The sequence below is a fragment of the Petaurus breviceps genome, unplaced genomic scaffold (assembly GCF_028583685.1).
Source record: "Petaurus breviceps papuanus isolate PSGF00001 unplaced genomic scaffold, PetGlider_PUasm1.0 551, whole genome shotgun sequence".
Taxonomy (NCBI): domain Eukaryota; kingdom Metazoa; phylum Chordata; class Mammalia; order Diprotodontia; family Petauridae; genus Petaurus; species Petaurus breviceps.
Window position 1 is genome coordinate 13,110,821 of NW_027186372.1, and position 22,352 is coordinate 13,133,172.

Consider the following 22,352-nt stretch of genomic DNA (forward strand, 5'->3'; position numbering starts at 1 on the left):
TCTCTCTCTCTCTCTCTCTCTCTCTCTCTCTCTCCCCCTCTTTCCTCTCTAATAGTAAACTCTCAATAGTTTTTCTAGTGAGGAATTGAGAAAGCATGGACAAATTCTTCATTGAGGTGAGCCAACAGCCCGATAGGAGATTTGTAAAGGTAGTGCCTGTGGGAGATGCACAAATTAGAAGGAATATAGTTGGGTCTAATTGTTTTATGTAGAACTATTCCCTATTAAAAAAACCTCAGGATAGGACCAGGAAGGACTGTGGATGTAACAGCCAAAGGAGAATGTTGGGTGGAGAGGGGGGGTCTTCTTATGAGTGTTATCTTTTGCTCTCAAACTCCAGGCTTTTTCAACTTCAGTTGTAGGAACTAGTTCAGGGGCCTATCAGAAAAGGTCTTTCACATGTGTTTGATCTCCAGTGTCTGTGATGAGCTTACATGATTTAATCTTCTTGATCCCTAGATATGACTGTCTCTGCCACTCCTACTCTGACCAATTACTCAAAAGAGCAAATAGATTATTTCCTCAAATCCACTGTCACACATTTCTATTTGAGGAAAAGTGCAGTTCACTCACAAGTATTGATGGAAGTTGTTTTGATCAATTTCTACCCATCTCCCAATTAAAAAAAAGCCAATTTCCTTTCCTTCAAGCAAGATGATTCTCCCACATCAGTGTTGCCTATTGTATACCATATGGACAAATTTTGAACCATGTCTTTAGATCTATATGCCATGATCTATTTGGGCAAAAGAGTTTAGGCTATCTTCACCTTTTGCTCAAAATGGATTCTGAGATCTATGTAAATTACTAGTCCATCTAGCAGTTGGATCCATTCTGACTAGCAGATTGCCAATTAACTTAGTTAAAAAAAAATGACCATAAATCCAGGGAAAAAATTCATTAATGAGTTGAAAATGAGTTTTTGACCCATTTCCAGTTCATTAAAGCTTTTGTGAACCCTGTCCAGCATTTACAAAAGACAGAAGTTTGCCTCAACTATTTAGCCCAATTATGGGCTGCATTGAGCAGTGCCTAGATAGAAGTTCACTGAGGGTTCATTACCCTATACTTGTGTCTCCCAGGAATTCTAATTACTGTCAGCTTATTTGGTTGCTTTTTTGACTGCATTTCATAATTGCTAAAGCTTATCATATCCACAACACACAATTAGCACATAAAAGAACTGTATTTTATACATAAAAACATACATTGCACAACAAGCACAACACAAAAAGCAAACATAAACCATATTAAATTAAATATGGGAAAGAGTTCTTGGTCTTACCTATGTTTAAACTCTTTATTTCTTTATAGAAAGAAAACAGAAGGAAAAAAGAAAAAACAGTTAGCTGAGGGAATTGATGGTAAAGCAAATATAACATTTTAGTTTCTTTTACAAAGGGCCCCCAAAGAAGCGTCATTCCCACCCCTCTCCCCCAACTACAGCTCTAGTTTTAATTTGGGGATTTGTTTCATCTGATGCTTGGACAGCTGCTTTGCAAAACTTCTAAGGGTCTTAGCCAGAGTACCCTGGCTGTGGTAGCATCAGGGGAAAATGTAGGTAGGGGTAGGGTCACCATCATTTTATAGGGGACTTCTGCTCACACCCCAAATCAGAGATAGCAAATATTTTATAGAATTCTGTGGGAATAGCGCTATTTTCCATCTTCTTCCCTCCGACCCCATATTCTCTCTCTCCCTCCCTCTCTTCTCTCTAATGGTAAATTCTCAATAGTTTGTTCTAATGAGGAATTGAGAAAACATGGATAAAGGACTCTCTCAGTGAATGGCAAATTTTAAATAGCCCTCTCTGTCACAACCAAATGGCTTCACCCTTCTCTCTCAGCCAATCTCTTTGCATAATTACCAGAAAGGTAGCAAAGGCATCTGCTTTTCTCCTCTCTCTGTCCAAGTCTGTATTTTGGCAGGTTTAGGGCTGAAAGGCAGGCAGGTGAAGAAGCATGGGGCCTGTGTACTTCCCAGATGGGGTCTTCAAGCCCCTGGGTATGAGAATAGGCTGTCTCTGAGATACCTCCTTCATAGGAAAGAGGTAGCAAGAATCTTTTGCTCACTGTTTCCCTCTCCTGGGAGGGTAAAGAGGGCTCTTGGGGGCAAGGTTGCTATGATTCCTGCCTAGGGTGCTGTTTAGGCCCCAGTCTAGGGCCATCATTAATGGTAGGTTTGCACAGGAATTACATTTTTGCTATTTTATTCCAAAGTGTTAGTTTAAAAAAAAGTTAATTAAATGATGCCAATAACTCCTGAGCTCTGACTGACATAGCACAATTTAAGATTCATTCTGCAAACCGTGCAGTGTCACAGTGGCAGCTGGGAATTCTCATGTCTATCTTATATTGCTTAATGAAAGTGAAATGTTATCTGCCACCAGTGCAGTAATATTTGGCTCTTAATTATTGCAATATCAATTCTCCTCTTTAGTCAAGATTTTGTGCAAGACTTGAAGGGATTTGGGTTTTCGGTCCTGACCTACTTCTTTCCCAAGAATGTTGGCTCCAAGTTGATTAATATAATGTCTATGATGGGGGAAGAAAGAGTTTCTGATGGGGTCAAGGGCAGATCAAGGGAGAGGGTTATGCCAGCCACACCCAGGGAAGAAATGCCCCTCCCCTTAAATTATCAGGCAGTAGGGGTTATTTCTTAGAATTGTTCATCTAAGATGGGAAGAAAACAAGATTTAAGTGGAAGGAAAGACTAATAGACATTAGAAATTCCTCTTATCCCTGTCTTCTGTCAGAACAACTCTGTAGATTTTCTAGACTTCAAAAGTAACTACCTGTATGATCATAGGTGAGTTACTTCTCTCTGAACATCAGTTTCTTCATCTGTGAACAGGAAGACAATACTAATTGTCAAGTAGAGAATCATCTAGAGAATACTGTGAGAATAGCTCTGGTCTAATTCTCTATAACTCCTTCACGGAGTTACATCAAGGAAAGTGCTTTGTCATCCTTAAAGTCCTAAATAAATGTGTGCTAACTGTTATCTGTTTGTGAGGGGCAAGGCAGTATGAATAGCAGAAACAAGCGTTAATCTCATGATCGGAAGAGGTGAATTTGAATTCTAACCTTTCTCTTTCATTCTCTCTACCTTTGCAACTTTGGGCAAGAATAGCGAATGTTACAAGGCTTGCCATGCATCATTTCAATTAAACTTTGAAATAGTCCTGAGAATTAGGAGCTATTTGTTCTTCCCATATTGCAGATGAAGAAGGTGACATGCCCAGGGTCACACTGGTAATAAGTGCCTGAGTTGGGATTTGAACTCAAATCTTTCTTCCCGAATATAAGTTCTGCACTTTATGCATTAACACATACTGCCGTTCTAGGGAGCTCCCTTCCTGGGGCTCAATTTCTTCATTTGTAAAATAAGGGGAGAAGCTTAGATGACCTCAAAGGTGCCTTTCAGGTCTAAATTCTATGGTCCTATGAAGCCATGGAGATTCAATGTGTCAGCAATGGGGTCTTTTGCAGGATTAAGTCATGGTAAAATTGTGAAACTGGCAAATTTTGGATTTGCTGCCTTTGTTTTCCCTGGAGCCTTTTTCTTTCCCTACTTTATTACTTTCTCCCTACCTGATACCCAATGCTCTCAAGCTGACCCATCCCCTGTCACTCACAGAAGAAAGTGATACATTTTCCCACACATCACCTTACTTTACCTTCTCCAGTAGCATCTGCATTGTAAAAGAAGAGGTCTAGTGAATTATCTCCAAAGAATGAACTGCCAATGGTTGAAGATCAATCAAGAAGTAGTGAAAGAAATATTTGGGCAGAAGGTCTGAGAACCACAGATTTTGAGTTGGAATGGCCTTAGAGGTCATAAAATCCAACTTGCTCATTTTCCACATGGGGAAACTGAGGACCAAAGAAGTTAAGTGCTCCATAGATGACAGGATCAGAGACGCTGAGCTGGAAGGGACCATAATGGCCATTGAGTCCAATGCCCTAATTACAGATGAGGAGACTGAAGTCTAAGGAGGGTAATTGACTTGCCCAAGGTGGTTAGTAAGCAGCACCAGGATTCAACTTCAAGTTCTATGATTCTTTTTTTGGATCTCCAGAGCTTAGAATCTAGCACATAGTAGGTGTTTAATAAATGATGATTTTTGCTGTACCATAACTTACCCAAAATACTGTCTTGGCTATTAAATAACAGAGATGAGATCCACACTCGGGTCCTTTGATTCTAAAATCATCATTCTTTTTCCTTTGCTACACTACTTCCTTGCTTCCCAGTGCCTCTCAAATCACACCCCAGGCCTATTTTACCCCTCCCTTTACCTGATATTCTATACTAGTATATAGGACAACCATGGCCCTCAATCTGTGCTGCCCTTTCCAGACTCCTACATTTCTGCCTCTGTAACCAGCCTCTGCCAGCACCAGCAGTAATACTGTAGCCAGGAGAGGCACATCTCCCATTTTACTTCATTATTGCCACCTTCATTTACAATAATGATTACAGCGATAATAATGCTTAGCATTTACACAGCAGTTTCTATTTTCAGAGCCTCTTAAAACCATTCCAAGACTCTCATCAGTCAGGAAGCTTAGATCAAGTACCTCTCCTGTCCCATCATCCCAGGCTGACCCAAACCTAATCTTATTCCCAATTCCCACCTTGCAGAGAAGAATAAAGCTCTAGTTACCTTTTTAGGATATAAGCTCCCTTGAGAGGAGTGCTGAGGTCAGTTCTATTTCTGTGCCGTGCCACGCACACAGTGGGAGCTTAATGAATATTAAAACTAAAGCAAGCACAATCGGGAGGCTATATTGGCTAGGTGAGTATTGCCGACCCTCTTCAGAGGGAAAGGTACTGAGATCTCTTTCCTATGGCCTTAGCAATCCACATCACTCCTACAAACCTTCCGGCCCCCTGCCCCCCTTCTACTCCACTGAGAAAAAAGTGGAGTTTCTTTTAGTCTAAATGACCTAGATGGATAAGCTATTTCATTGGCTCACTGCCAATACTGTTTCACTTTGTGCTGTGTAGACTAGGCACAGGGCCCAAACCTTCCCTATGTGTCCTGCTCACAATCTCATGGTTGACTTAGCTCAGCTTCTCAGAATCTGAGCCAGTGAGCTCTCCGATATCATCCTGGGTCATCCCTCCATCCCTCTCCTTCCCTCCCTCCCTATCCAACCATTCCCAAAGCATCCTTGCCCTGAAGGAATTTATTTTTCTTTAGTTTTCACTTTGACATCAGGCAGAACCAATCCTTATTTAAAACTGGAAAAAGAAGTCTGTCTTTGGTGTCCCTCGTTCTTCATCTTTCCCCCCCAACTTTAAGAGCTCCTCGTGCTCCCTTTCTCTTATTTCTCCATCCTCCCATCACCCATTATTCCTAGGCTGGTCCCTGGTTCCTAAATTTGGTAAATTAATTCACTCTACAATGTTAGTGACTTAATATGCAATTCTTCCCCAGAGAAAACCATGCTCTGCTTCGAAGAAAGTCCTCAGGAGATGGGGCGGCTAGGTGGCACAGTGAATAGAGCACTGGCCCTGGAGTCAGGAGGACCTGAGTTCAAATCTGGCCTCAGACACTTAACACAAAAACTAGCCATGTGATCTTGGGCAAATCACTTAACCCCAATTGCCCTCTCCCCCAACAAAACAAAACAAAATGAAAGTCCTCAGGAGAGGATGATGAAAAACAAAAAGGCATTTCAGGTACTAGGGGTGTGTCAGGTAATTTCCCCCTTCCCCTCCTACAGGACTACTTCCTGTTTTCCCTCCAAAAATATAGATTGCTGAGTATGTTAGGTCAGCCCTGGTAGCAGGAGGTATTTGATCTATGACAACTCTTACCCTGTCTTTGCCTGTGTATATGTGGAGGGGCAGAGAGAAAGGCCAGGAGGTATCAGAGCGAGGGTAGGGGCATTTAAATACAACCCCAAACCAGGCCTAGCTCATTCAACTCTGGGATGGGCAAGTGGGGGTAGGGAGAGAAGCTAACTCTCTCCGGAAATTCTCCAGCTGCCAACTCACAACCCAGCAAAGAAATAAGCAAGACATGCTTCTCCCTCCCTCCCTCCTTCACTGTTTTCTGTTTTTAAAGAGATGGGATTGACAGCCCTTTGTTTCCAGGCATGTAGTGGGAAGAAAAGAAGAACCAAACCACTGTTCTTATAAAAGCTTAACTCCTAATCGGCTCTGGGTACCTGGCTGCTGAAAACAAGAACAAGCCCAAGGACTGTTTTAAAAAAAAATTACACAGCTGTCGAAAGGAATCAGGACTCAGCCCCCCTGCCCCCACCCTCATCACGCAGCACTCCGTGTGTTCGAGAGAAGTATCTGACTGTAAATCCGGAGAGCCCTGTCAGCTGTGGAGGTGGTGGCTGATATCATTTCTCAAAATCTAGGGACTCGAGTCTCTTGGACTTTGAAAATGATTGACAGGAGTAAGCCTTGAGGGGACCAGAAAAGGAAGGAGGTCTAGTTAATAGAGTCTTTACAGGATTGAGTTCAGTTCATCTGTGGGACATTGGCAAGATAACTGGCTATGAAGTCAGAGGACCTGGGTTCAAATCTCCCATCTGTTGCTTACTACCTGTTTGACCAACCTGGGCAAAGTCACTGGGTCTTAGCTTCTTCATTTGAAAAAGGAAGGGATTGCATTAGAGGGCTTCTGAGGTGCCCTTCCAGATTTAGGTCTGTGATCATGTGATTCATGCAACATCTGAACAACAATAAATATCTTATAGGTGGGAAAAGAAGGTGTGGTCCTTGTAGGATCAAAAAAAAAAAAAGCAGCAAAACTCCAACACTAACAACCAAATAGAGATGATGAAGGAAAGGATTTACAGAGAGTGTTGAATAGTTAGCTCTTAAACACTCAAGGCTTAATTTTCCAGTTTCAGTATAATTTAGCCCCTTCTTTGTCCTTTCCTTCTTTAAGTCCTTTGAGGTCAGGAGTTATGGGATTCTCCTCCATCATCCTTTTCCTTCTCACACCATGTGCCTAGTACAGAACTGTGCTCAGGAGACACTCATACTATCAAACTATTAGATCACTGGTGAAGAAAAGAAAAACTCAGTCCCAATTGTCTGCCTGACTGTAAACAGCTTGGGTACAAGCTTTGGTGAAGGAGCAGGGGGAAGCTGTGAGTGAGAGTAACACTTTCCCATTCTCTGTGGTTTCCTTTTATCCATGCGGTCAATATCTGTAACTGAGACCTGGTGGTCCCAGAGTCTCTTAATGACTCTATCTATTGTTATTCCAGAGTTAAACCTCTTTGGACTGGAGACAGACACCACAGACCTCACCTCCAGGGCTGGAGAGGCTGGATCACCTGCCCTGGGAAAATCAATTTTACAAGCACATGAATTTGAGCTGACCATGTGTTGGTCACCGTCTGCCCAGAGTGCCTAGGGATGCAAGTAGAAGGGCCAGCAATGTGCAGATGAAATGCTACTGTGGAGTGCCTGCCACAGGCTGGGGTTTGGGGACTTACCCTTAAAGGTCAGGCCTATGTAGCCAAGCTAATCCACTTTCCATAGAAATGAAAGATCCAGAGAATTTTGGAGAGCTTCTACTCAGAGACTCAATAGATCAATTACTTGTCTCCACTTTGCTTTTATGGCAAAAGTTCTTGGCGTGGATTTACTGCCTTAGTCCTTCTCTTAAATACTGTTGGTCTCCTCAATAGACTACTCTGGTGAGCCCCAAAAGCTAGCAGCTGCTTGTGGTACACTTCTCTCATTGGACATGAAGACTCAAACTCTCCACAAGCCAAGTTCCCCTCTCGAGTCCCAACAGTAACCTTTTCCCAACCTGTTTCTCCTCTATATGAGGGGCTTCCCAGGGGAGGAGGGGGTGGAGACAGAGGATAGATCTTCCAGAAGGGAGAGATAAGCAAGAGCTGGCTGCATGAGAATGCTTACCGTAATTCTAGGATGCTGGTCACGTTCCGAGAAGGGAAAATGCGCCGGATGTAATTAAAATCCCCGACAAAAAGACTCCCATCGATCCCCACAGCCAGAGCCACAGGAGCCAGAAGCTTGTTCCCTTCGGCGAGACCATTGCAGCTGGGACAGGAGATGCTCCTCCTCCGTCCATTCCCCATGATGCTGGTGATGATGGCAGGCTGCTGGGTTAGAAACTGGTTCTCCCCAGTACCCTTATGGAGGATTCCTAGAGAAGAAGAAATGGGAATGATTAATATATATATATATATATATATATATATATATATATATATATATATATATATATATAAAATGATATATATTTTAAGCAATTGGGGTTAAGTAACTTGCTAAGGTTACATGGCCAGTTATTTCTGGGTGTGGAATCTGAGCCCAGATTCGATCCCCAGGTCATCCCGACACTGGGGCCGGTGCTCTTACTCTCTGAGCCACCTGGCTGCCTTGCAAGAGTATATTTTATCACTCCCCCAAATTGCTTGGGAATAAATGTGTATTATAGACTAGGGACTGAACCTGTGATTTCATGGGTGTAGGGAACTCCCAGATGAAGACTCCCTTTACCAATACAGGTTGGTGCCTTCTTTGTAACTTACAATCTTAAGGAGTTGCCTAAAGTACTGAAAGGTTGGTTGACTTATTCAGGGCCACACAGCCAGTATGTGTCAGAATTGGTACTTGAACCTGGGTCTTTCTGACTTTGAAGCCATTTTTTTATCTACCACACAATGCTGCTGCTCATATAGTAAACCTTTATTAACTGGGACCCTTCTTAGATTAAATTGCCATAGCACTCTACTTTTAGGGGGGAAAAGAGGCCTATAATAACTAACATTTATATAGTGCTTTAAGATTTGCAAATCACTACACACATTTTCTCATTTGGTAATAACTCTGAGGTATGTACTATTATTATCCCCATTTTTCAGATGAGGAAACTGAGGTTTATTGAGAATAAATGATTTGTCTTTGGTCACAATGACTAGGAAGTCACTGTGTCAAAATTTGACTCTGAGTCCAGTGCTCTATCCCTTATGCTATAGTCAATATGATGGATTTATTTAAGGATAGGAGTTTCAAGGTTCCATCCTGAGGTTAGTACCACAGTTAGGATTTTCTATGTCTTTGGCCATCCATGGAGGCATGAGGGACAAGAGTTCAGAAAGGTTCTCTGCTTTGAAAACCTCCACCCTCTTCCATCACTGGTGGATAGTATGTGGGCTGAGCTCAAACAGCTGCAACTACCACCTGAATGTTCCAGTCAGAACCCTGGACAGGGGCTGCAACTGGGTTCTATGTGTGTGCATGATATGGGTGTATGCAAGTGGAACTATGTCCATTTTATACCCCATCCTATGTGCCTACTTTGTCTCCAATCTGTGTCTATTTCGCCTCCTAACTTGAGGCTTCCTGTATCTCTGTTATTCATGTCAGCCACTTCCAGGAATAAACCTGTCTGTCACCTGTAATAAACCCCATCCCTACTTGATCTGGGCAGTTAGAAGGGGCAGTGGACAGAGTGCCTGGTCTGGAGTTAGGAAGACTCATCTTCTTGAGTCCAAATATGGTCTCAGATTTGTGACCTGGGGCAAATCACTTAACCCTGTTTGCCTCAGTTTCCTCACCTTTAAATGAGTTGGAGAAGGAAATGACAAGTAAACTTTGCCAAGAAACCCCCAAATGGGGTCATGAAGAATTAGATATGTCTGAAACAACTCAACAACCATTACCTGAACCACATTTACTCCATTCCCCTGCTCTTTCCCAGTTTTCTCTTATATGGTCCCTTTCTGCTATGCACTGGGGAATCCATGGATTCAAGTGTGGGTAATCTCTCCTTCTTTCTAGATCATTTTCTTGCCTTTTTTTCCCCTACCAATTGCTCAAGAGAATGTCAAGCAACTTCACTATTTCTGTGACTTCCCCAGACCACAACAACCTTCCCTGGTTACTACTTGCTGTATATGTTATCTCTCCCTATTAGAATTTAAGCACCTTGAGGGGAAGGACTGCTTCACTTTTACATTTATATCCCCAAAACAGCACAGTGCCTGACACATTATAAATTCTTAATAAATGCTTTTTTCCCCCCATTCATTCATGGAAACTTGGCTCTTTCTTGAAGATACCACATTACCCACTGTCCTTTCCCATCACCACTGCCATCTATTACCTTCAGGACCCATCTTTAGCTCCCTAAATAACTTCTTCTTTTTTGCTTTTTTAGAGGGGGGAAGGTAGGGCAATTAGGGTTAATTGACTTGCCCAATGTCACAAGGCTAGTAAGTGTTAAGTGTCTGGGGCTGTATTTGAACTCAGGTCCTCCTGACTCCAGGGCTGGTGCTCTACTCACTGTACCACCTAGCTGTCCTTCCCTAAATAACTTCTACCCTTGGTTCAGACTCTTCCTTTGAACACTGACCACTATCATTGGCCTAATGATGAGACTAATAGTGACATGGCCAAGTTATGTTTGGAAATTTCTACTTCTATTCCTAGGAGAAACAAAACTCCAGAGAGAGACTAGTAGTATTAAGGTCAAATTCAGCCCCAATTCTCTACTTATGTGAGAAAAATATACGTTAAGCTGTCAAATTCAATGGGCTTTTTTTTTTTTTTGCCTTTTTGGAGGGCAATTGGGGTTAAGTGACTTCCCCAAGGTCACACAGCTAGTAAGTGTTAAGTGTCTGAGGCTGGATTTGAACTCATGTCCTCTTGACTCCAGGGCTGGTACTATATTCACTGCGCCACCTAGACATCCCCAATGGCCTTTTTCTAATCCCCATTCTCCTTGACCACTCTACTGCTGATTACCTTTTCCCTGATGCTTATTTTAGGTTCTTTTCTGTTTCTTCTCTTACCTGTCTGACCAATCCTTCTCAGTTTCTTTCTTGGATCCTCTTTCAATTCCTACTTTTTAACCATAGGTATCTTGCTGAGTTCTGGAACCTTTTCTCTTCTCTCTCTATGCTACTTCACTTGGTGATGTCAGCAGTTTCCGTGGATTTAATTACCATGTCTATATGTTCATGATTCTCAAATTTAATGATTCTGCCCCAACCTCTCTGCTGACCTCTAATCTCTAAATAGATGCCCACTAGACATCTTAAACTCAACATGTCCAAAATTGAACTTGTTGTCTTTCCCTTGAACCCTCCCTTACTCCTACTTTCCCCATTATACTAGAGGGTAACACCATCTTTCAGTCCCTCAGGCTTATAACCTAGGAATCATCCTAGATTCCTTGATATCTCTTACCCCCATATCCAATCTGTTGTTGCCAAGGACTGTTGATTTCACCTTAGCAACATCTCTCAAATGCACCCCCTTTGACACAGCCATGGCTCTAACATAGATCCTTATCACCTCATGGCTGGACTATTGCAATAGCTGGCTGGTGGGTCTGTCTGCCTCAAGTTCCCCACTCTAATCCATCCAGTTACCAAAGTGATTTTTCTAAAGTGAAGGTCTGATTATGTCAAACCCCGCCCCCACTTCTTACTCAATAAACTCCAGTGGTTCTTTATTACTTCCAGTATGAAATACAAAAAACTTCTATTTGGCATTCGAAGTCCCTCATGACCTAGCCCCACCTACCTTTCTCATCTCACACCTTATTCCCTACCACACACTCTTTGATCCATTGCCACTAGCCTCCTTGCTGATTCATGAACAAGACACTCTTCTCTCCTGGCTCTTGGGCAATTTCTCTGACTGCCTCCCATGCCTGGAATGCTCTACCTAAAAATTTCTCTGGCTTCCTTTAAGCCCCAGCTAAAATCTTATCTTTTACAGAAACCTTCCTCAACATCTCTGAACTCTAGTGCCTTCTCTCTGTTAATTATTTCCAGTATATATATATCTTTTATATAGCCATTTGTATATATTTATTTGCATGTTGTCTTCCCCATTAGATTATAATCTCCTCGAAGGGCAGGACTGTCCTTTGCCTTTTTTTTTGTATCCTCAATGCTTAGCAGGACCTCACACAAAGTAGGTACTTAATAAGTATTTACTGATTGATTGCCTCAGATAGGACAGAGAACTATTGGCTAAGTCAGGCCCTGATAACACTGCCAGAAGCAATAGATACTTCCATGACCCAGTATTTGACATTTCCCATCTTTTTCTTTCTTGGTGCTTTGAAGTAGGAGTGCCAAACTCTAAATGCACTAAGGCAATATTCACAGTCCCTGCTCCTGAGGGGTACATACCTCAGGTATGCCAGAGGGAGAGATTAGTGGTGGCAAGGCCATGACCTATTTGGAAAATCTTTCCACTCCTTTGAGTTAAATGAGCACCAATGAACTAGACTATTGATTCACACTGATGCATGTACCACAACTTCTCCATTGGAATGTTATCTCCTTTGGGGCAGTTACTGTTTTGCTTCTGTCTTTGTATTTCCAGCATATACAGTACTTGGTACATAGAAGACATCTGATAAATTTTGTTGAATCGAATTGAATCCATGATTGGAAGTACCCTACAAAAATGTGAATGATTAATCCTCTACTATGGTCACTGGTCAACATAATGGTAATTCAACATTATTCTTCACAGATTCACTCACTCTGAGTGAGATGGTACCTCAGGGACAACTTAGCTCATACTGGTCCCATACCTGAAGGGGAATCCTCTATACTATACCAGGAAAGTAGACAACTAGTTTCTACTTGAATTCTTCCATTGAGGGAAGACCCACAATCTTTTAATCATCAATGAAAGATCTCTTTAAGTTTACCAGAGCACTCTGCTCTTCTTGCTTTAATATGTCAAAAGATCCATGACTAGACTCTAAGTATACTAACTAAGACAGAGAAACAGAAGTTTTTTTAGAGAAACATAACAGCAATGCTCAAAACAACAAAAAGCAATTTCTGCTTAACTCTTAATTAAATTGACCACAATTGAAGCATTCCTCTAGCACAGCAGTGGATCTTAGTTTTTTACCTACAGAGGGTGTCCCAAAAGTTTTAGTGCCAGGTAAATCTATTAAAGCTTAAATTAAAAAAAAAACTTTTATATGCATGAGCTATATTATGAGAAGGGTAAAGAAAGGAAAAGAACAGTACAAGTTATACATGTCAATCCTTTGGAAGCTTCCGCTCATGACTTTTTACATCAACATCTGGTCCTCAGTAGAATTTTGGGGTTGAATAGACAGACTAACCTGATATAAAATATTCCCTGTCAGGGAATTATTAAGTATATTTGAACCTAGGACCTTTGAACTCCACAGCCAATGCTCTTTCTATGGTTCCATGATGTGGTGATTGAACGTACCGCTTTTGACATTTAGTATGTGATGCTTGTCCAGAGACCAACCCCCAAGATTGGAAGGGTCCAGCTCAAATCCTTGAAGCAATGCTGTCCTTTTCTCCCATAGAATTAGACTAGGGCAGGTCTCATATTCAAACCCGACAGAGACTGAAAAAGAGAAGAAAAAAGAGAGAAAACATCTTGATTTTAACTGTCTGACAAGAATGAGTAGGCTGTATTCTCTGTAATAAAGACTTGGCTCCAAAAACTTACTCAAGGAGGTGGGCTGATTGCCTTTTTCTTTGATTCCACAATATTAAATTCAGATTTCCAGGCTGGAGTCAACCTGGAAACTTTACACAGCAGTGCTCTGTGGGGACCTGAAGACCTTTCAAGTGAACAAGTGGCTTCATGAAATGACCCTACTGATGTGGAGGGAGTATAGGAATCATTTAAAAACCCAATAAAACTCTTCTTTATGGTAGGACAGGAGACCACGTACCTCAGCCTACTGTTCGCTGCATGTATTTATTACATTTTGTTTTATTTATTTTCACTCACCAGGAGAAAAGCCCTTGGAAACATAGCAGCTCATTTACAAGGAGATTCTGGGGGCAACAGCTTGTGTTAGTTAATATACTTTATCTACTCACTCAGGATCGCATAGAGTGCCAGGAGAGACAGGCAGCAGGGCACAGAAGGCCTTCAAATCAGTGAAAATTCAGGGAAGAACAAAAGGGGATTGAAAACAGAGTTGGGGGGGGAGTGGCTAGGAGGCACAGTGAATAGAGCACTGGTCCTGGAGTCAGGAGGACCTGAGTTCAAATGCAACCTCAGACACTTAACACTTAACTAGCTGTATGACCTTGGGCAAGTCAATTGACCCCAATTGCCCAGCCTTCCCCCCCTCCAAAAAGCAAAACAAAGACAAAACAGTGGGATTGGTTGGGGGAAACCCCAATTTCTATACTAGGATACCTCCTAAGACTTGTGTCACATAGCAATGAGTCAGAGGACATGCCCAGCTCCATAGGAGGTGCTCCTAGATAAGCAAATCAGGACTGACTCCTGCTCTAGAAATGATTGACCTTTATCTGTATAGATTAGTGAAAGAACCACGAGTTGGGAGAAAAGAGAAATGAGTGCTAGTCTTGGGTCTGTTACTTACTGCCTTATTATTGTTTCTGGACCTAATTTTCTCAACTTATTTTAAATTTTTTTTGGAAGCAATCAGGGTCGAGTGACTTGCCCTAGTGACTTGTCACACACTAGTAAGTGTCTAAGGTCTGATTTGAACTCATGTCCTCCTGATTCCAGGACCCGTACTCTATCCACTTCGCCTCCTAGCTTCCCCTTTCTCTACTTATAAAAGGGGAGAACAAACTCCTCCCTATCTTCATGGAATGAGAAGAGAGTGAATGATATAAATGAAGCTAGACATTTTTAAATTCTTAATTAGAAATGTACGATAAAGCTATAGAGTTCTCTTATCACCACGAGGCAGTGTGGTCCAGAAGAAAGCATGCTAGGTTGAAATCCCGACTCTGACATTTATTAAATTGTAACCAGGAACAAACCACTGAAACTCTATGGGCCTGTTTCCTCCTCTATAAAAACGTGGATAATAATGTTTACAGTATTTACATTACAAGGTTGTTGTGAGGGAAAGTGCTTTGTAAGATTTATAATGCTATTGAAATGGGAGTTGTTTTTTAATATTGCAAAAGCTCAATTATATCTAGATGAATCAGCCTCTTTGGAGATTATCTGAATTATATCCTTAATCCTAAAACAACTTTTCCTTGTCTGTTAGCATTTCTCTCCTCACCTTTGGTTGGAGCATGTTTGGGCAGTAACAGGTCATTTTACTATTGGGCTAGAATGGGGACCAGACCCATGACATCACTGATGTAAGGTACTGCAAGGTGAGGAAATTACCTCTACCAATGTACACTGGCATCTCCTCCACGGTTTATGATAGTAGATAATTGTCTAGCACATTTAAGACGTTAAGCAAGTTGTCCAGGGTCACAGCCAGTATGTGTCAGAGATGGGACTTGAACCTAGATCTTCCTTGTTTCTGGGCAGACTCTCTCCCTATTATACCACACTGATATACTGACTGGAACCTAACAGGTCACTGAGGGTAACTTGCTGCTTTAAAAATCTTGTGATGGCCTTAAAAGCCAGATGTAAATTTTTTTTTGAGGTATTGTGTATTATTTGGACCACGGCACACCTTCACTGAAAATGGAAAAGTCTTACTCGTGATGAAAAATTTTCAACATTTTCAGAGACATCAAGGTTTTTGGTGAAGTTATGATAGTTTTCTGGATTCTGCTTGATCCTAAAGAAGCTTTCAGAAGTAGGAAAATAAATCGGACAAGCTTGTTTGAAGCCTCATGGTACCTTCCTTAAAGTCCAGTTATTACAAGGTACTCCATCTCATGCTTAGGGAATGTGAATGAAGAGGAAGGACCAGCAAATTATTTCAAAGTCACAGAAAGCCTAGCCAGACTCATTCCCTTGGGGAAGTATAATGTGGTCTTGAGGTCCACAATGTACTATCCTCCCTGAATTCATGCTCATACCCTCTTGTGTTTTTGAACGTGTTACCCTGGGAAAGAGAGAACATACCCACAGCATCTGAAAGGCCATACACCCTTTGGCCATAAGCATCCGTCTTATCCCAGATAAATGTATAGGCCAAATTGGGGGAAGCCTGGAATGATTTCTGAAATAGATGCCCTTCCGCTGCTACCATCAGGTGAACTTTAATTAGGTTCAGAGGCACGGTGGACTGAGTCATGGTGATCTTCAGCAGGGATTTATACCCAGCGGTCCTCGAGCTCAGATAGCACAGCCTCACAGTAGAGCCGGGGATCTCGATTTCTTCATGGAGGACCTGGTGGGAAACACAGCGCAGACATGCTGTATCAAAGGTGCCTGGCTGGTGAGCTTCTCTCATTGTGTTCATCCTGATCACTAGCTCATTCCAATGATAGACCTTGTATTGTTGGTATTACAACTTTCCATGACTGGAAAAGAAAAAAATTCTGTATCCTGCACTGCTGAGTGATGGGGCTAGGGTTATGATTTTTGAATTAATAATGATTCTTGGTCACTGTTGTGTTTCTTTTTAAAAATCACACTGTTGGCAAAAGATGTAAATATGAATAGCAAGCTTTATTGCTAGCTGTATGCAAGGAGGCCGCAAGAGACTGTAATTATATGAACCTGCAACTTCCATTGACAATCGGTATAAAGCAACAGGGATGTAATCATGTAATATACCCTTGATAGTATTACCCAGGTAGATCATTAAAGAGCCCCTTACCATGTATCTCTGTGACTAACAGGAATAAAAAGCAATCTGCAGGTGAGCTGTATACATGTATGATATTTTTAGTCTATTAAAAGGCATAGAAACCACCAATGACTCAAAAGGGTATCTGGGGACTCCATGAGGGGACAGGAATCAAGGCTCAGTCTCCAGCAGATAGAAATTTATCCCAGATCCTGGGTCTGAGCCTTCTCGGTGGATTGTGTCTTCTGGTCCCTTAGCCCTGTAAATTTGGCAATCACTGCTAGGAAGAAGGAGAGAGGTGGTAAAGGGACATCAGCTCTGGCCTGGAATATGTGTTGCTAGGCAGGGCTGGCTGTAAAGAACGACTTGGTTCCTTGCTGTTCCTACCTGGGTCTCAGGCACGATGGGGTTCCGCCCAGGAGTAGCACTGAAGAAGGTGGACAATGGCGAAGAAATGATGATGGGATCAGGCCGGACAAAGCCACTGAGGTCACAACTGGGGATGGAATTCTCTTCTGTTTTCATCACCAGTGTGTCCATAGCATAGAAGCTATTCCACGGAAGCCATACAGTCCTCTCCTGGCTCATAAAAGGAGCTCGCTCAAAATGCAAGGTCAGGGATGCACCTCCATTGGCAATAAGGTCAAACCTAGGGAGAGACAGAATTGACTTAGACAGGAAGGATCAGCGCTTCTTTGCAAATCAAAATTCATCATCACCTTTACATAGGGTTATCAGTTCTGCCTAGAGTAGGCTAAATTTTCATGATGCCAGGTTAAAGGGTGGCATTCATTGTAACTTTCTTCTAATTATTCCTTAGTCTCTTTCCAATTTAACCCAATTAAAATCAATTCAGCAAACATTTATTTAGCTCCTACTATATGCAAGGCACATTCACCCCTTGGGTACCTAGGAGACAGGGTTAAGAAACTGTTAAGAAGGTCAGTACTATGTTTAGGCCAGGGGAAAGCTGGAAGGGACTGGGGAAGAAGAGGAGGAGGAGGCCCTAATTCTGAGTCCAGCAGCCCTCTGGTGTGCTTCCATATACATAGGCTTCTCAGAGCACCCAATCTAAAGATGTTGGCCCTGCAGGGATTTTGGCCCTTAGGCATTATTGACATTTAGCCCTTTGAAAAGTTTTACTGTTTTTTGTTTTATATTATATTAATTTCCAATTATAATCCTCCTACCATACCATTAAGCCTCCACTAGTAACAAAGATTAAAGAAAAAAAAACAGAAAACATGGTTCAGCAAAATCACCCAAGACATCAACAGGGATTTGATAGTATATGCAATATTCCACACCATGGGTTCCCCATTTCTGCACTGAAGGAAGGGAGACACTGTTTCTCAACTCTTTTCTAGGGGCTAGGCTTGGTAATTTTAATTACATGGAGTTCTCCAATCCACATAACTTCAAAAGTGATATTTCCAAAACACAGGTCTGATTCTGTCAGGCTCCTACTCAATAAATTCTAGTAGTCCTTACTTCTTCTGGCTTTTAAAACCCTCAATTATCTTGGCTTCAACTTACTTTCTAGACCAACATTTCCCCCCTTTTCATGATCTATAGTTGAGTCAAACTAGCCTCTTTTTCACACATGGCATTCCTCCCATCTTTGTGCCTTTGCAGAGACCATCTCCCATGTCAACAATGTCCTCTCCCTTCTCTCTCTAAGAATCCCTAGTATCCTTCAAAGTTCAGTTCAAGTGCCATCTTCTACATGAGGCCTTTTCTGATTCTTCTAGTTGCTAATGCTTTCCCCCTAAATACATTATTTGTATATAATATTTTTATATTATATATTATATATATACATATATGTGCATGCTATTTTCCCCTAATATGATGTAAGCTTCTTGAGGGCAGACACCTAGAATGATATCAGCATACAGCTGTCACTTTATAAACACTTGCTGATTGACTGAGCTTTATTTTACCATTCTCTCCATTTATATTATTTAGTTAATTGTTAAAACGATTTTCTTGGTTCTGCCAACTTAATTTTGCATTAGTCCATATTCGGTTTCCAACACTTCTCTGAATTCTTCCTATTTGTAACTTCTTGTGGCTCTACCGTATTCGATCACATTCATAAGTCATCATTTGTTTAGATATTCATAGGCTTTGAGCTGGAAGCAAATTCATTGTCTAGTCCTGGAAAATAGTTGCATCTTAATAGATGCTCTTTATTTTACAGAGGAGGAAAATGAGATCTATTCTCCAAATGATATGTATCTATTTTATTTCCAGGTCTTTGCTATCATAAGGAAGTGTTACAATGAACATAGACCTTTTTCTCTGTCTTTGACCTTTTTGGGGCATATGCCTAGCTGTAGGGTCTCTAGGTCAAAAGGTAACCCTCAGACATTAGTGAAAAGCTAGAGTAGTTATGAAAATGACGTCATTTAAACCCATGATCTCTTTGCCTGGAGAAAATTTGAGCTTGGCCTCAAAAAGTTAGATTATAGGTTATCATAAAGTGAGAACTTGAATGAAAACTGAGAATTTCAAGCACATCTATACAATTCTCCTTCTGCCATCAGATATGGTAAAAGAAAGGTTTCTGGGACTTGGTAGTTTTTGAAATTACTTGCAAGATTTGCTAAGTGTTTGCAAGTGTCTTCTTTCTAAAGCCAATAAAAAGTTTGAAACATAGGCTGTGAAGTACACCTAGATCTCATTTCTTAGGTTCTGGTCTCATGCGAATGATAACATACGTGGTCTTTGACATTCCTCTCCTCACCAGGACTATCATGCTTCCCCCTTGAGCATCCTGGATTGAATCTGGCAGCACATCATTGTCCAAGGCTGAATAACTTTTTACATTTTCTTTTTCAAGGATATTTTATTACGGCTCCATGTCCAATGGATTAAAGAAACCGCAGTACTCTCATTCTGGTCTGAGTTGAACTGGTAAGCATTTCAAGTCAGATGATAATAGGGAAAGGTTTCTTTCTTCACTCAGCAGGAAGGCTTCTAAGTGTATTTAATTAGACGCCTCTGATTACATTCTACCCCCCAAAGAAATAGGAGTGACAACATATCATCAAAAGCCTCAGACAGAGGGAGAGGAGTTCTCAACAGGATGCACGCTATCAAGCAGATTCATTCATTCCTTACCTTGCTGCCCTGTGCTGCCTTTCATTTTAAGATATGGGTGGAGGTGGTTTCCAAGGGGCTATATCACTGTTTTTTTCCTTTTCCCTCCCGTACCCCACTCTCACAGATGCCTTTGACATGACATGGGGGAGAAAGGGGTGGCAGCTTTCTGCAGCCCTGCCAAAGGTTGGCCTTTTTTTTTTCTTTGTGCTCTTAGCACTCAACATGTGAAGCAAAAAATAGCTTTTTCGGAGCCTCACTGGTGGCTTGGCCCGGGTGGGACTCCAGTCCGTGTGGGGGTGCCACATGGTTCCAGTAGATAGCACCATCTGTTCCCCGGCACGGGCATCCCATCCTAAGCAGGCCTTGAGCTCCGCAGAGCCACTTACGTGCCATCCTGGCGGGTGATGGTGTAGCCGTACTTTGGATATTTGACAAACGACACGTTGACACCGACAAGGGGAGTTCCATCTGTAGTCACCACTTGGCCTCGGATGAGAGATACCAGGCTGGGAGAAAGGAACACAAGGAAGCTTTAGCTACACGTGGGACCCCGAAGCAGTGCTGTTTGTCCCGGTGTGTGTCCACCTATTGTCCCCAACCCTGAGCACCTTTGGGTCACAGGGTGAGAACTTCACCATTGATTTCCCACTTTGCACCAAACTACCAGCATGAGGTTACAAGCACAGAGAGATTTTGCTGCTTTCCCTGACTAGAACAGTTGGGGTTTTCTGGCCATTAAGACCAAAACCTCCTGGGTTTCAGCATCTCTGCATCATTCAACCTAGAAGTGAGACCCCGTTTCTCTTTGCCCTTGACATTCTGTCTGGGCATGACTTGACTTTTGCTTGGCCTGTGTTTCAGTCTTCTTGCACTCACTCACACCCCTGCCTCAGCCAGGCACAGGGAGAGCAGCAAGGCAGCATTATACATGGGTGAGAGCCTCCCCATCTGGTTTCTCATTTGTTTTTCACATTTGTGTTTTTGGCTCCAGAAGAAGGTAGCATTGGGAGCAACAGTTATTCTTATCCTCGAGGCTGAAGTGAGAGGAGGGGTTTGGGAAAAGCACATGGAGTTTTTTGATGGGGTAGAGCATGTGTGTGCATGTGATTTCTCTCTGCCTCCTCCAAGGTTTTTCTATTGGCATGGAAATGGAATGGTTTCTGGGTTACCTCTGGTTATGTATCTCCTTTCAAGGTCTTTCTCTTTTCCCTTTAAATCATATACTATACAAAACACACAGAGAGAGAGAGAGCCTTTGAAATCCCACCCAGATTTTTTCCCCAAGGTCAAGGGAAAGAATCCCTAAGAGACAGTCTCTAAGTAACAATGACTGGAATGTCAACTATTGTCACTAGCCTCCAACTTAGTTACTGCAATACTACAAAATCCCATGAACCCAGGGAAAGGCTTCAACATCCCTCTCAAAGTCTACAGAGGGGAAAGGTAGCTTTCTTCTCCCACATAAGTTTTTTCGACTTCACAGAGAGGCAGGATAATAAAGAACCCTCATTTCTGAACTGACCCTCAAATACTAGACAGGTCCGCAGCTGTCTCCTTGGCTTTCATAGGCACTGGGCAATTTGGCAAAGGCAAAGAGATTCTCGACCCTCAAGGTTCCTGGATGGGATCCCAATTTCTGGACTGGGGAATCGAGCCGACTCATTCTTTGCCAAAACCATGTCAAAGTCTGCATGAATTTTGGAATCTGCTCATTCCTGCAATTCCCGATGCCCCAGAAAGCTGAAGGGATGCTGTCTGGGAACCCCTCTCTCTGTATTAGCAACACCCCCACTGTTGTTTTACAGACCTTTTTAGTATCTCAGGAATGTTTAGAATGCTCCCATTGACAGTTCTAATTGTTTGCTACTGGCTGAATAACAAATGAATTCCCATTTTTAGCTTGTTCCAACTGCACGGGTAGAATCTCCTGGTAGTAGAAAACTAATTTGTGAAAATAATCCTGTTGTGCAATCTAGTTTTCTTGTCTTTGGTGGATCAAGATTTCTTCTAGGTCTGACCAGACACTATTTTAAAAATTAGCAATGTGTGCTAATGACCCTATGGTAAATAGTACCCACAGTGGGATACCAAAATCCATAAGCATTCACATTTCATATGTATCTTCTTTTTTAATAGGTCTTCTCCAAATAGGTTTTGGTACCATACACTTTCATAGAAACCACAGAAATAAAACAGAGTGAATTTTATGTGATTTCTAAGCCATGTTTTTCTAATTCTTCATTATTTCTGGCTTTCTATCTTTTTTTTTTTTTTGAGCAGCCAATTTACAGAATAAGATTCGGCAAGACATCCTAACGGTTCATGTCTATTTATGATTATTGATGTGTAACAATTATCACATTATCTAGATAGTGAGATCTGCTCTATAAATTATAGGGCTATATTCAAGGCATTTTAGTTATTTTTATACTCCATTATCTAGGGGAACGCCTTCTTAGAATTCTTGAAATAATTCCTTTTTTTACTCCTGGCATTGTCCTTCATTACTCGTCAGATAATAACACACTGAAATTCAGTTGTCCTGAACTTCAACCTATGTCTAAAATCAGCAGAACCAATACTACAGAAGGGCATTACACTTCAAGTAGGAGTGGGACTAAGCAGCCCCTAAGGTCTTTTCCAGCTCCAAGATTGCGTGATTTTGTATCTCTGCCCAAATACTGCCCACCCTGTTCCAAAGCTTCATTGCAGTTTTGGTAGTTCTGTT

At 41.8% G+C, this 22,352-nt stretch overlaps 1 protein-coding gene across 7 annotated transcripts in view; it reads right to left on the bottom strand.

Annotated features, from left to right (window-relative positions):
• Positions 1–22,352, bottom strand: part of TENM2 (teneurin transmembrane protein 2) — a 417,254-nt gene that overhangs the window by 35,275 nt on the left and 359,627 nt on the right. For 4 of the 7 annotated variants that reach the window (XM_069102414.1, XM_069102410.1, XM_069102408.1 and 1 more), the window contains 6 exons: positions 20,011–20,130; positions 16,904–17,165; positions 15,847–16,114; positions 13,234–13,377; positions 7,906–8,155; positions 1,286–1,306 (listed from right to left, as the gene is read on the bottom strand). In XM_069102414.1, the coding sequence (XP_068958515.1) occupies positions 1,286–1,306; positions 7,906–8,155; positions 13,234–13,377; positions 15,847–16,114; positions 16,904–17,165; positions 20,011–20,130 (1,065 nt within the window). The remainder of the gene's footprint in view (positions 1–1,285; positions 1,307–7,905; positions 8,156–13,233; positions 13,378–15,846; positions 16,115–16,903; positions 17,166–20,010; positions 20,131–22,352) is intronic. The other 3 variants (XM_069102413.1, XM_069102411.1, XM_069102409.1) reach the window with 1 other exon arrangement.